The following is a 13,516-nucleotide window of genomic DNA, read 5'->3' as shown; positions in this document are numbered from 1 at the left end:
AGAGATGATAGACAGACAGACAAATAGGTATGTAAGTAAGTAGTAGGTAGGTAGGTAGATAGGTAGGGATGGATGGATGGATGATAGGCACAGATACATGGGCCAGAATTTATACCTTGCAGGACAGTGTTTTTAACTTTAGGAACATTACGATGGGTAGACTTCAACTCCCAGAATTCCCCAGCCACCTTAACATTCCCAAGCTTGAAGAACCCTTGCTTTCAGCGAAGACCAAGTCAGTCATAGCAACTAGAAACTCCTGTGAGTGACTTGAGGCTGGGGTCGGAGAGGCCACATGGGTGTGGTAGTCCCGGGGGGGGGGGGGAAGAAGGGCTTCCACTTACCGGAAGAGGGTTCCATGTGGGCCCCATTTACTTTCAGGGGTGTCAGGACCACACGGGGAAGCATCATGCCTGCCTTTTTCTTCTGCTTGCTCACCTGTTTCAAAGGAAACGGAGGAGAGCGTTGCTGAGGGGAGACGGAGGAAGCCCAAAGACCGAGCCTCTTGCTTTCTCGGCAGGCAGGATCAAAGGCCCCGGCCCCCTCCATTTCGGGACAGCTCAGCCTAGTGGTTATAACTCCTAGCTTTCCCAAAAGACCTTCAGGGGTTGCCAATGGAGCAGGCGGGTGGTGCTTCTCTACTACACAGCCTCCAGACAGGTAACCCTTGACTTATGGCCACAGTAAGTGGTCTCGTACTTGAACAGGGGGCTGGACTAGTTCTATTCTATTCTATTCTATTCTATTCTGTTCTGTTCTGTTCTAATTTCTATTCTATTCTGCATTTCTATTCCATTCAATTCAATTCCATTCTATTAATTCTACTCTATTCTATCTTCTATTCTATTCTATATTTCTATTCTATTCCTTATTCTCTTCTATTCCACATTTCTATTCTATTCCTTATTCTATTCTATTCTATATTTCTATTGCAGTCTATATTTCTATTCTATTCTATTTTATTCTATTCTATTCCTTATTCTATTCTATTCTATATTTCTATTCCAGTCTACATTTCTATTCTATTCTATATTTCTATTCTATTCCTTATTCTATTCTATTCCATATTTCTATTCTATTCTATTCTATTCTATTCTATTCTATTCTATTCTATTCTATTCTATTCTATTCTACTCTATTCTATTCCTTATTCTATTCTATATTTCTATTCCAGTCTATATTTCTATTCTATTCTATATTTCTATTCTATTCCATTCCATATTTCTATTCTATTCTATTCTATTCTATTCTATTCTATTCTATTCTATTCTACTCTATTCGATTAAAGTGAGAAATTTGTTAAGTATGTTTTGTCTCATTTTACGACCTTTCCTGCCTCAGTTGTTAAGGGAATCACTGCAGCTGATAAATTAGTAACCTGGTTGTTAAGTGAAATCTGGCTTCCCCGTGGATTTCACTTGCCAGAATTCCCCAGCCCCATCCCTCCCTATCTCAGACCCCTGGGTTGGTAAGTGGCCCCTGAAGACTCTCTTCCCCTTTCACGTATATTCAATTGCTTCACTCCCCATTTCTATTCACACAGGGTCACCGGAAATAAACACTGGAATACAGGAGAGAGTCCTTGTAAAAAGCACACCAGCTCTCCTCCAGAAAGATAATCCAGGGGTGCTTTTGCTCCAGTTATTCTATCCAGGTCAGCAAAAGATACTTAGGTGACTCATCCAGGCTTTGTCTTTGGGGGATTTTTTAATAAAAATCTGGACAAGATTTGGCCAAACGCCTCTCTAGCAATCAGAGGCACTCTCCACGCCCGGCTCTGGGCAGCTGCGGTGCCAAATTCCAGATCCAACGGCAAACAATATTGTCCCCGGCTCAACGTCGCCCATCTCCGAAAGACCTCTGCCCCACAAGTCGAGACACAACTTTGCGGCCCAAGGGAATTCTACAGATGCTGCTTCCTTCTACTTCGCGAGGCTCTTTGAAATCTTCCCACGTTTAATGTCGTTTAAAGTGGGTCACACGCGAGCGGGGGCGCCCCACAGCAGTTTATAAACACGGAGAAAGCTCTCCGCCGTGAACCTTCGGCGGGTGTTAACGAGAAGCAAAGGAGGGCAGTTCAGGTGGAATAAAGGCACCTTCCTCTTGGTGACCCAGCTCTGGGGCCCTGCTCACCTGCCCCCCTGTGAACTTCTCTCCGGCCCTTCCTACCTGCGATGCTGTTCTGGTGCTTTCCCGAAGAGCCAAGCTGCTCTTGCTTTGGGACTCCGTGGAACAGGAGGCGTTGGAAGAGGTTTCGTCCAGAGACACTGGAAAGGAAGGATCAGAGCATTGGAATGCAGCCTGGATGGGCAGTTCTGGGGCACCCAGGGTGACCCACATTATGCCACTGTGTCGGGAGCACCACTGAAGGCCACTTTGATTCCGGGTTCAGTTCAAGGGCTGCAGCTGCCAAAAAGGCCAACACAGTGCTGGGCTGCATTAAACAGAGGGACAGAATCAAGATCACGTGGAGTGTTAATACCGCTTTACAAGGCCTTGGTAAGGCCACACTTGGAATACTGCATCCAGTTTAGGGCACCACGATGTAAAAAAGATGCTGAGACTCTGGAAAGAGTGCAGAGAAGAGCCACAAAGAAGATCAGGGGACTGGAGGCGAAAACATAGAAGGAATGGTTGCTAGAACTGGGTAGGTCTAGTTCAGTGATGGCAAACCTTTTAGAGACCAACCCAAAACCCACTTATGTATCGTTGGGTGCTGGGTGGGCGTGGGCCATTGGGTGGGCGTGGCTGCGGTGGTAATGGCAGACTGGGTGGGACTAAAAAGTTCAATCAATCAATTCCAACTTTGAAGATCTTTTTTGTCCCCGTGAGAAATTGAAATTGATTGATTCAGTGGTTCTCCACCTGTGGGTCGGGACCCCATTTGGGGTCGAACGACCATTTCACGGGGGTCGCCAAACAATGCAGTCCGCCATTTTTTTCCCCTTTTCCTTAGCCGTGCTACTCCCTTTTATTCTATTGGCTTTTGAAAGCCAATAGAATAGACTCTCTTGAATAGAGTCTAATTCTATTGGCTTTCAAAAGCCAATAGGAATTGTCCAGGCTGTCTCTGCCCTGCTGAGCCCACCAAAAGTCTCATTCTGCAAACGGTGCTGCACCAGTTGAGTAGTCCTCGACTTACGACCGGTTGAGTAGTCCTCGACTTACAACCGGTTGGGGGTCGCGGCATTAAAAAGGTTGAGAACCACTGGATTGATTGATTGAACTTTTTTTTTTTTTTTGCACACGGTGGCAGAGGCCTAAAGCGAAAAGGTTTTATAAAACCCAGCTGAAGGCCCAGGACTGGGGCGACAGCGCACGTGCCCACAGACAGGGCACTGTGCCACCACCACGGGTCTAGTTTAACGAAGGACGAGGGGGGACAGGATAGCAGTCTTCCAGTATCTCAGGGGCTGCCCCAAAGAAGAGGGAGTCAAGCTCTTCTCCAAAGCGCCTGAAGGCAGGGCAAGAAGCAATGGATGGAAACTCATCAAGGAGAGAAGCAACCTGGAACTAAGGAGAAACTTCCTGACAGTCAGAACAATTAACCAGTGGAACAACCTGCCTCCAGAAGCTGTGGGTGCTCCATCACTGGAAGTTTTTAAGAAGAGACTGGACAGCCATTTGTCCGAAATGTACTATAGGGTTACCTGTCTGAGCAGGGGGTTGGATTTGATGACCTCCAAGGTCCTTTCCAACATTATTATTGTTGTTGTTGTTATATTATTATATTGTTGTTATCATCATTATTATGTTGGTTATCAGCTTTAAAGGCCCAGGACCAGGCTATCTGAGGAATCATCTCATCCTGAGGGGATGACCCTGTCCCCTCCGTGCTGGCGGAGGAAGCACGCTGTGCACCTGTCAGTCAAGAAATGCTGCCTGGTGGGATACAGGAGAAGAGCTTTTCTGCTGTGGCTCCTGACCTTTGGAACATCGTGCCCCTGATGCGAGATCCCCCTCCCCGCCCTTGGTCTTCCGAAAGAGCCTGAAGACCTCGCCCTGCCAATTTGGCCTGGGCCCCCAATGGAGATACATCATTCTGGAGGTGGCTCATTGACTGGGTGGTGCATCACATGTCCAAAATATTCTAATTTTCATTTTTTAATTGTTTTGATGATTTCCCTTGGCTTTCCCAGGCGGTTGATCACCCCCTCATTTCTGATCTTGTCCACCCAGCTTATACATAACAGCCACCTGTAAATCCACATTTCAGATGCTTCTAGTCTCTTCCGGTGGCCTTCTGTCAGAGACCAACTCTCTACTCCAGTGGTTCTCAACCTGTGGGTTGGGACCCCATTTGGGGTCGAACGACCATTTCACGGGGGTCGCCAAACAATGCAGTCCGCCATTTTTCCCCCCCTTTTCCTTAGCTGTGCTACTCCCTTTTATTCTATTGGCTTTTGAAAGCCAATAGAATAGATTCTCTTGAATAGAGTCTAATTCTATTGGCTTTCCAAAGCCAATAGGAATTGTCCAGGCTGCCTCTGCCCTGCTGAGCCCGCCAAAAGTCCCATTCTGCAAACGGTGCTGCACCAGTTGAGTAGTCCCCGACTTACGACCGGTTGAGTAGTCCTCGACTTATGACTGGTTGGGGGGTCGCGACATTAAAAAGGTTGAGAACCACTGGACTAAGACTTCACCTCCCCACACCCCCCCCAATGCACCTTGCTCCCTTCCTCCCCATCACCGTCAATTTTAAATTAATTTAATGGGAACCCTGTTGGCGCCGTGGTTAGGATGAAGTGCTGCAGGTAAACTATTCCAAGCTGACTCTGCCCACAGCCTGGAGTTCGATCCTAACCAGCTCAACCTCCACTCAGCCTTCCTTCCTTCCGAGGTCGGTAAAATGAGGACCCAGCTTGTTGGGGGGGGGGGAAGGTGCAAATGATGCCTCTACATTGTACGCTGTGAGTTCAAGCGCTACGAGGCGGTCTAGAAGTCTTGAGTCCTATTGCTATTTATTGTTCTCATGTTTTTAATTACTGCAAGCCCCACCCAGAGTTAGCTCCGAGAAAGATGGACAGCATATAAGCTGAATAAATAAGCAATAAAATAAAATAAAAAATAACAATAACGAGTTGGAAGGCACCTTGGAGGTCTTCTAGTCCAACCTCCTGCTCAAGCAGGAAATCCTATACCAGTGGTGGCGAACCCATGGCACAGGTGCCAGAGGCGGCACTCAGAGCTCTCTTGGTGGGCATGCGCGCCATCGCCCCAGTCCTAGGCCTTCAGTTGGGTTTTATAAAACCTTTTCGCTTTAGGCCTCCGTCGCCGTGTACAAAAAAAAAGGTTCACTCAATCACTCAATTTCAACTTCTTGCGGGGAAAAAAAAAAGATCTTGCAAAGTTGGAATTGATTGATTGAACTTTTTAGTCCCACCCAGCCTGCCGTTACCACCGCAGCCACGCCCACCCAATGGGCCACGCCCACCCAATGGGCCACACCCACCCGGCACCCAACGATGCATAAGTGGGTTTTGGGTTGCAGTTTGGGCACTCAGTCTCTAAAAGGTTCGCCATCACTGCCCTATACCATTGCAGACAAGTGGTTGTCCAATTTCCTCTTAAAAACTTCCAGTGTTGGAGCAGCCACAACTTCTGGAGTCAAGCTGTTCCACTGGTTAATTGTCCTCACTGTCAGGAAGTTTCTCCTTAGTTCCAGGTTGCTTCTCTCCTTGATTAGTTTCCCTCCATTGCTTCTTGTCCTGCCTTCAGGCGCTTTGGAGAACAGCTTGACTCCCTCTTCTTTGGGACAGCCCCTGAGATACTGGAAGACTGCTATCATGTCCCCCCTCGTCCTTCTCTTCGTTAAATTAGACATACCCAATTCCAGCAACCGTTCCTTATATGTTTGAGCCTCCAGTCCCCTAAATAGCATCCACATCCGTTGAGGAAGCAGCTGGAGCAAGCTCAGAGTAGGAGCATATTTATTTATTTATTTATTTATGAGACTTATATGCCGCTTTAAGTGCAAGCACTCTCTAAGCGGTGTACACCAGTAAGCAATGTATATATAATATATTTACATTGCCCCCAACAACCTGGGTCCTCTTTTTACCTACCCCGGAAGGATGGAAGGCTGAGTCAACCTTGAGCCGGTGAGATTTGAACCGCTGACCTGCTGAACACAGTCAGCTAAAGTGGCCAGCAGGACTGCACTCTAACTGCTGCGCCACCTCGGCTCACTTACCGTCATTATCCCCGCTCACAGTGCTGGCAGCTTCATTGGAACCGCTGCTCTCGGCGTCATCCAGCTCTTCTCCTTCAGGCCCGGCGAGCGTCCGAGACCATTGGGCAGCAGCTTTCTGGAAGAACCAATCAGAGCTTGGAGAGACGGTCTCTTGGGAGCCAGAGGGGAGGATCACATGGACACTACTATCCCCCCCCCACTATCCAGCTACTGCGTTCGCTTGGAACCAGTGGTCAGCCAAGAATATAAACAAACTATATACAGACAATGGCTAAAACGATGATGACGATGATGACATACAGGTAGTCCTCAACTTACAACTGCTCGTTTCGTGAGCGTTCCAAGTTACGACACTGAAAAAAGCGACTTGCGACCATTTTTCACACTTACGACCGTCGCCACATCTCCAGGGCCACAGGATCAAAGTTCAGGCACCTGGCAGCTGACTCGTATTTATGACGGTTGCAGTGTCCCGGGGAGTGTGTTTGTGTGTGTGTGTGTGTGTGTGACGGGATCCCCTCACTGAACAAGTCTCGCTTAGCAATGGAAAGTTTGGGCTCAAATTGTGGCCGTAAGTCGAGGACTACCTGTATTGGTGCTCTCTGAGCTTGTGTCCTGGTTCCGACAGATGAAACTCTTCCAAGAACTTCGAGGCATTGTTTACCTTAAAGAATCTTTATTCGAGTAGCATAGCATCCACACGTACATAGGCGAGGCCAAAATCTGGATTCCCCTCCCCTGAGCACATAGTAGCAAAGCACAATTCCCTCCCCTAATTTACAGTCATAAATCACATTCTCCAATTAGCTTGAAATGCAGGCCTTCCCTCCTTTACTCCAGCCTGCCATTTCTTATCATCTCTTATTTCAAAAGCCCTGAATTCACAGCTATTACAATATTGTTATGTTAATATTGTTATGTCGAACTAACTCCCCTCACATTCCTCCTCCTCCACCCAGTATCATCTAACTCTAAGAGTAAAGCATAAGAGAGAAAAAGGCTGCATTTCCATATGTTGTCAAAGCAAGAACATCCAATGTTAGAGCAGCGTTCACAGCTTGGTTGTTTGCTTGCAGATTTTTCATTACCCAACTAGCAACTGAGCTGAGGGGTATCTAGAGTTTGCTTCCTGTTTATACACGGTGGCTTGCTCTGCCTGTGTTGGTGTGTGTGTGTGTGTATGTGTGTGTGGTTTGTGTGTGTTTCCTCCTTGATAATTTCTTGATTAGGCTATTGTGTTCTGGTTGATTGTTTGTCTGGTGTTAATCCCTGCTTATCTGGGTGTTGGCTGCCGAGGGGAGGGGTTCTAGTCTTGCAGACACTTCACGACCCAACTTCCTCCGTCTCAGCTTTCTTGTTCTCTTTTTGGAAGGGCGTGTAAATATGGATGATTTCTAGGTTGATGGCTGGTTTGTCTGAATGTCAAGCTTCCAAGAACTCCCTATCATTGGTGGATTTGGCATGGTCTAGGATGCTCACAAGTTTCCAAGCTGGAACTCTGGTGGAACCTGTCCGTGCGGTGTGAGATTTGGGAGTTTTCATTCTGTCTTCTGCTAGTTGATGTTCACGGATGCCTTCTGCTACTCTTCTGCCTGCCTCTCCTACAGGGTGGTAGTTACAATCCTGTATGTGGTACACACTGTGTATAATGGTATGTAAGGTCCTTATACTGCAGGATCCAATCTGGGTCGGTCACCGGGACCAGAGATTTAAGCTTTCTGAACTTTTGGACTGGTGCTGGAGCCCATCTTGAGGGAACTTCTCTCTACTGGACTAAGTCCTTATACCAGGGGTCTTCAAACTTGGCCACTTGAAGACTTGTGGACTTCAACTCCCAGAATTCCTCAGCCAGCCCTGGGGGCTGGCTGAGGAATTCTGGGAGTTAAAGTCCACAAGTCTTCAAGTGGCCAAGTTTGAAGACCCCTGCCTATGCCCAACGACCGTGACAGCCACCATCTCAGACAGAAGGCATGCAAGGAAGCTAGCATAAGTACAGCATGGCACAATATTCCTATTTAAGCTCGTATTTATTGATCTGCACCCAAAACTGGCTAACGACAAGATCTAGACCTGAGACCATGTCACGGGCCCAAGTTTGTACAAAATTTGGCAGTCAGCTAAGCCTTCCCCCGGTCCCTGGATTAAAAGAACGGAAATCTGGTCTTACCTTGAGAGTGAAGAGGCTAATCCGCCCGGGAAGTTTGTAAAATAGCCCATCGCAGCTTCTTGAATTGGAGTGAAGCATCGCGTTCAGGCAGGCCAGCGGAGAGGTGCCACTGCAGATGGAAAACAGGCACAATTCAACCTGTCAATCGAGAGGTACCTCGCTCTGGAACTTGTGAAAGAAACTGTGGAACATTCTGACAAGCCGACATATTACCAGCTGCCCAGATTCCCCTTGTGACGAATGACAAGAAAGAAAGAAAGAAAGAAAGAAAGAAAGAAAGAAAGAAAGAAAGAAAGAAAGAAAGAAAGAAAGAAAGAAAGAGAAAGAAAAAAAGAAAGAAAAAAAGGAAGGAAGGAAGGAGGGAAGGGAGTTCAAAAAGAATGAAAGGGGAGAGAAGAACAGAAGGAAGGAAGGAAGGAAGGAAGGAAGGAAGGAAGGAAGGAAGGAAGGAAGGAAGGAAGAAGTGGAGGGAGGGAGGAAAAGAAGGAAGGAAAAAGAAAGACAGGAAGGAACAAAAGAAAGGAGGAAGGATGGAGGGAGGAAAGGAAAGGAGGGAGGGAGGGAAAAAGAAAAATGAAAGAAAGAAAAGATGAAGGAAGGAAGGAGATGGAGGGAGGAAAAGAAGGAAAAAGAAAGACAGGAAGGAACAAAAGGAGGAGGGGAGGGAGGGAAGGGAGGAAAAAAGAATGAATGAATGAAAGAAAGGAAGAAAGAAAAGAAAGATGGATGAGGAAGGAAGGAAGAAAAGAGATGGAGGGAGGAAAAGAAGGAAGGAAAAAGAGAGGAAGGAACAAAAGAAAGGAGGATGGATGGATGGAAGAAAGAAAGAAAGAAAGAAAGAAAGAAAGAAAGAAAGAAAGAAAGAAAGAAAGAAAGAAAGAAGTAGATGGATGGAAGACGGAGGGAGAGAGGGAGGAAAGGAAGGAAGGAGATGGAGGGATTTTATATTTTGGGGGGGTTTCCTTCTCTTCTATTTTTTTTTTTTTTGCTTCAGTTTAGTTTTTTAATTGTTTATTGCCTCTAGTATTTTCTTCGTTGTAAGTTTTGGATGTTTGTATTCTTTATTTTTTGTAATGTGGGTCAAAATACAGTTGGAAGAAAATAATCTGCAGCATCTGGAGAGGGGAGTTCTCTAAAGAGAGGGAAAGGCTAAGAAAAACGGAACTGATAGTCGTTCTAAAAGATGTTTTTTTTCCAATCTTGAACATCTCAAGAGAGATTCAGTTTCAAGTTATTCTTTAAAAAAGGAAGTAGGCTTGTACACTGAAAAATTACACACTCCCCTACAAAACTGTTCTAAAATTGAACTTCCCCTTCAATTTAATTTGCTGCTTCTCTCCCTTCTGGGGGGGGGGGGAGGGAAGTGGCTTTTGTGGGAAATCTCAGCTGTGTTTTTGGCAGTTATCAACAATTCTCCCCAGATTAAAACGTTAGCACTAGAGGAAGACAGAATATCAACTATAGACATTTGTATTTGTATTTTAAATTAATTTTAGAATAGATCTGGAAGGGACCTTGGAGGTCTTCTAGTCCAGCCCCCTGCTCAGCCAGGAGACCCTATACCATCCCAGACAAATGGCTGTCCAGTCTCTTTTTGAAAAGCTCCAATGATGGAGCACCCACAACTTCTGGTGGCCAGCTGTTCCACTTATTAATTGTCCTCACTGTCAGGAAGTTTCTCCTTAATTCCAGATTGCTTCTCTCTTTGGTTAGTTTCCAACCATTTTTTCTCGTCCTGCTCTCTGGTGCTTTGGAGAACAACATGACCCCTTCCTCTTTATGGCAGCCCCTCAGATACTTAAACACTGCTATCACGTCCCCCCTCGTCCTTCTCTTCATTAAATTAGACATACCCAATTCCTGCAACTGTTCCTTACATTTTGTAGTCTCCAGTCCCCTAATCATCTTTGCTGCTTTTCTCTGCAATCTTTCTAGAGCCTCAGCCTTTGGATCTGGGACCGCCTCATCTCTAATATTGATTATCCTCTCTGTTTTCAGGGCCCAGGGTACAGAGTGAAAGAAGGACAGAAAACAGATTCACAAGGGGGAAAAAAAATCAACAAGGCTGCCCTTCTGCGCTTACCACTGGAACAGACCGACCCCAATATTATTTGCATCTGTTCCTTCCTACAATTTAATAATGAACGCAGGGAATTTCTTGACATTATACTTGATAAGTATTTGAAGGTGTAAGCTGTACAAAAGGGCTTAAAAGATTTTTTTATAGATGTGGATTGATGAAATGATAGAATATATTTTTAAAAATAGAACTGTATTTGTTGGATTTATATTGTTATTTTAAATGTGAAGAATACGCTGTAATAGAGAGAAAGAGCCACTTGTGATAGGGAAAAAATTAGTTTTAATGAACGATCTATTATTAAGGATAGCTGAAATCCCAACTATATGTCTATTGAAATGTAACTGGAGTAAGACAATTGCAATTAGTAAAGCTTAAAACAGGATATAGATTATTATAATTGCAAGGTGATTGAGGATCTTTGTTTGATTGAACTTTATCTAAAATTGTATTAATTTTAATAAGCAATATTATTCCTTACAGAGAGCAAATTGTTTATAATTAATTTGAGCTATATGTATACGACTTTGTTTTTGAATGATCTGACACTCTGACCACGTTGTGTCCTAAGCTTTTGTATAAAAAAAATGGAAAAAAACAATAAAACTTTTATATATATATATAAAAAAGATACTCAAAAGATTACTTACCTCCTCCCCCCAGAAACAAAGAAGTATCATTGTCAAAATAGGGCCTATGTTTTTTTTTAAAAAATTCCCGAGTGGGGCATTAAGTGGCAGCATGATTAATACCGTGAGCCTTTGATCTGGCTGGCAGGAAACAAAACACCCCAAGCCTGAAAAAAGACTCACATAACTTTCTGGAGAAGCTCTTTTGTAAATGTTCACGTTTAGTGAGACAGGAACACTTAACAGTAACCGCCTGTTGTCTTAGAAAAATAAAACAAAAGTATGGCTGCGTTAAATGGATGGGGCTGTCACTCCAAACGCACAGAGATAAACCATGCCAAGTGGGGTCCTTGGTGCTCTCTGAGCTTGGCTGTTTTCTTGCAGATGTTTCATGACCCAACTAGGGAACAGAGGGGTCTTCAAACTTGGCCCTTTTATGACTTGTGGACTTCAACTCCCTGGCTGAGGAATTCTGGGAGTTGAAGTCCACAAGACATCAAAGGGTCCTAGTTCCCTCATGCTGGCTGAGGAATTCTGGGAGTTGAAGTCCACGAGTCATAAAAGGGTCCTAGTTCCTTCATGCTGGCTGAGGAATTCTGGGAATTGAAGTCCACAAGACATAAAAGGGTCATATTTCCCTCACGCTGGCTGAGGAATTCTGGGAGTTGAAGTCCACCAGACATAAAAGAGTCATATTTCCCTCACGCTGGCTGAGGAATTCTGGGAGTTGAAGTCCATCAGACATAAAAGTCATAGTTCCCTCACACTGGCTGAGGAATTCTGGGAGTTGAAGTCCACAAGTCATAAAAGGGTCCTAGTTCCCTCACGCTGGCTGAGGAATTCTGGGAGTTGAAGTCCACCAGACATAAAAGGGTCCTAGTTCCCTCACGCTGGCTGAGGAATTCTGGGAGTTGAAGTCCACCAGACATAAAAGGGTCCTAGTTCCCTCACGCTGGCTGAGGAATTCTGGGAGTTGAAGTCCACCAGACATAAAAGGGTCCTAGTTCCCTCACGCTGGCTGAGGAATTCTGGGAGTTGAAGTCCACAAGTCATAAAAGGGCCAGGTTTGAAGACCGCTGGACTATGGGGTCCTTAGTGCTCTCTGAGTTTCTTCTTTTTCTTGCAGACATTTCATAGGGAATGTCTGAATAGAGAACGTCATCACTGCGAGAAGGGATGAGTTTTGTGGAGAAGACGGAGGAGAGGGAGGACTGTGGGGTCTTTGGTGCTCTCCAAGCTTGCTTGTTTTTTTGCAGATGTTTCATTGACTGAATAGGGAACATCATCAGTGCTGGAAGGGAGTGAGCTTTGCACTGATGCTGTTCCTTAGCTGGGTCACAAAACATTGCCAAGAAAATAACCAACCTCAGAGAGCACCAAGGACCCTACAGTGCTCCTCCTCCTCCTCTCCACAAACCCCACTCCCTTCTAGCACTGATGATGTTCCCTAGTTGGGTCATGAAACGTCTGCAAGAAAACAAGCAAACTCACAGAGCATCAAGGACCCCACAGTCCTCCTCCTCTCCACAACCCCCTTCTAGCACTGATGTTGTTCCCTAGTTGAGTCATGAAATGTCTGCAAGAAAAGCACCCAGCTCAGAGAGTGCTAAGGGTCCCCACAATTCAACCCTGGGCTAAAAATATCTTTTTCTAGACCAGGGGTCCCAACCTATGGTCTGCGGCCTGTGCCTTGGGCTCTTGGCCAGCAGGCCACGGAAACGGTTGGCCGTTGCACGCAAGTGTGGGCGCGCTTCCCCCACTCGCGCTAGCGCATGGGTGCAAACAGGGATGCAGCCCGTTTGCGCAGGCGCCACTAGCCTGGGTGGTTTGCACGGCCCGTTTGAGCACGCTGCTAGTGCTGTGCCAATGCGCATGGGCCCCGCGCGTGCGCACCAATTTTGAAGCTACTCTCTTTCCCTCCGGTCCTGGAGCCCGGAAAGGTTGGAGACCTCTGTTCTAGGCCGTTCAACAGCATTGCCCCCCTAAACTGGGTATGTCTGCTGCTAAGGGTGAGAGTCTCAACCAAGCAGCCTGGCTTGTAGAAAGGGCACCATCCTAGACAGGAAGGAAATCCTCTCACAAAAAGTCACACAAAGCATTCCGAAGCAGAAAGGCAGAAGAGAAGAGGGTTAGGGAATAAGAAGTCAAGTCAACTTAGTCCCCCCGCCCTTTGACTTACGACAGTGTTTCCCAAACTTGACAATTTTAAGGCATGTGGACTTCAACTCCCAGAATTCCACAGCCAGCGTTGCTGGCTGTGGAATTCTGGGAGTTGAAGTCCTCATGCCTTAAAATTGTCAAGTTTGGGAAACACTGACTTACGAGAAAGTACAGCACTGACCTCATTTCTTTTAGGCCTTCGGTTTCTATCACCTGCAGAATCTGCTTTGGGGTCATGGGTCCATCCGAATAGTTTTCCAGCACCTGAAAAAAAGAAAAGAAAAGAG

At 45.9% G+C, this 13,516-nt stretch overlaps 1 protein-coding gene across 1 annotated transcript in view; it reads right to left on the bottom strand.

Annotated features, from left to right (window-relative positions):
- ASXL1 (ASXL transcriptional regulator 1) overlaps positions 1-13,516 on the bottom strand; it is a 45,279-nt gene that overhangs the window by 16,913 nt on the left and 14,850 nt on the right. Inside the window, exons 2-6 of the mRNA XM_039318892.1 lie at positions 13,411-13,493; positions 8,361-8,469; positions 6,194-6,308; positions 2,170-2,267; positions 345-438 (exon numbers count right to left, since the gene is read on the bottom strand). Coding sequence (XP_039174826.1) covers positions 345-438; positions 2,170-2,267; positions 6,194-6,308; positions 8,361-8,469; positions 13,411-13,493 — 499 coding nt within the window. The remainder of the gene's footprint in view (positions 1-344; positions 439-2,169; positions 2,268-6,193; positions 6,309-8,360; positions 8,470-13,410; positions 13,494-13,516) is intronic.

This window comes from Crotalus tigris, unplaced genomic scaffold (genome assembly GCF_016545835.1).
Source record: "Crotalus tigris isolate CLP2741 ecotype Arizona unplaced genomic scaffold, ASM1654583v1 scf7180000021643.52994198:917841, whole genome shotgun sequence".
NCBI classification, from domain to species: Eukaryota; Metazoa; Chordata; class Lepidosauria; order Squamata; family Viperidae; genus Crotalus; species Crotalus tigris.
The sequence above is the reverse complement of the archived record's forward strand: the minus strand, read 5'-3'. Positions and strand labels throughout refer to the sequence as shown.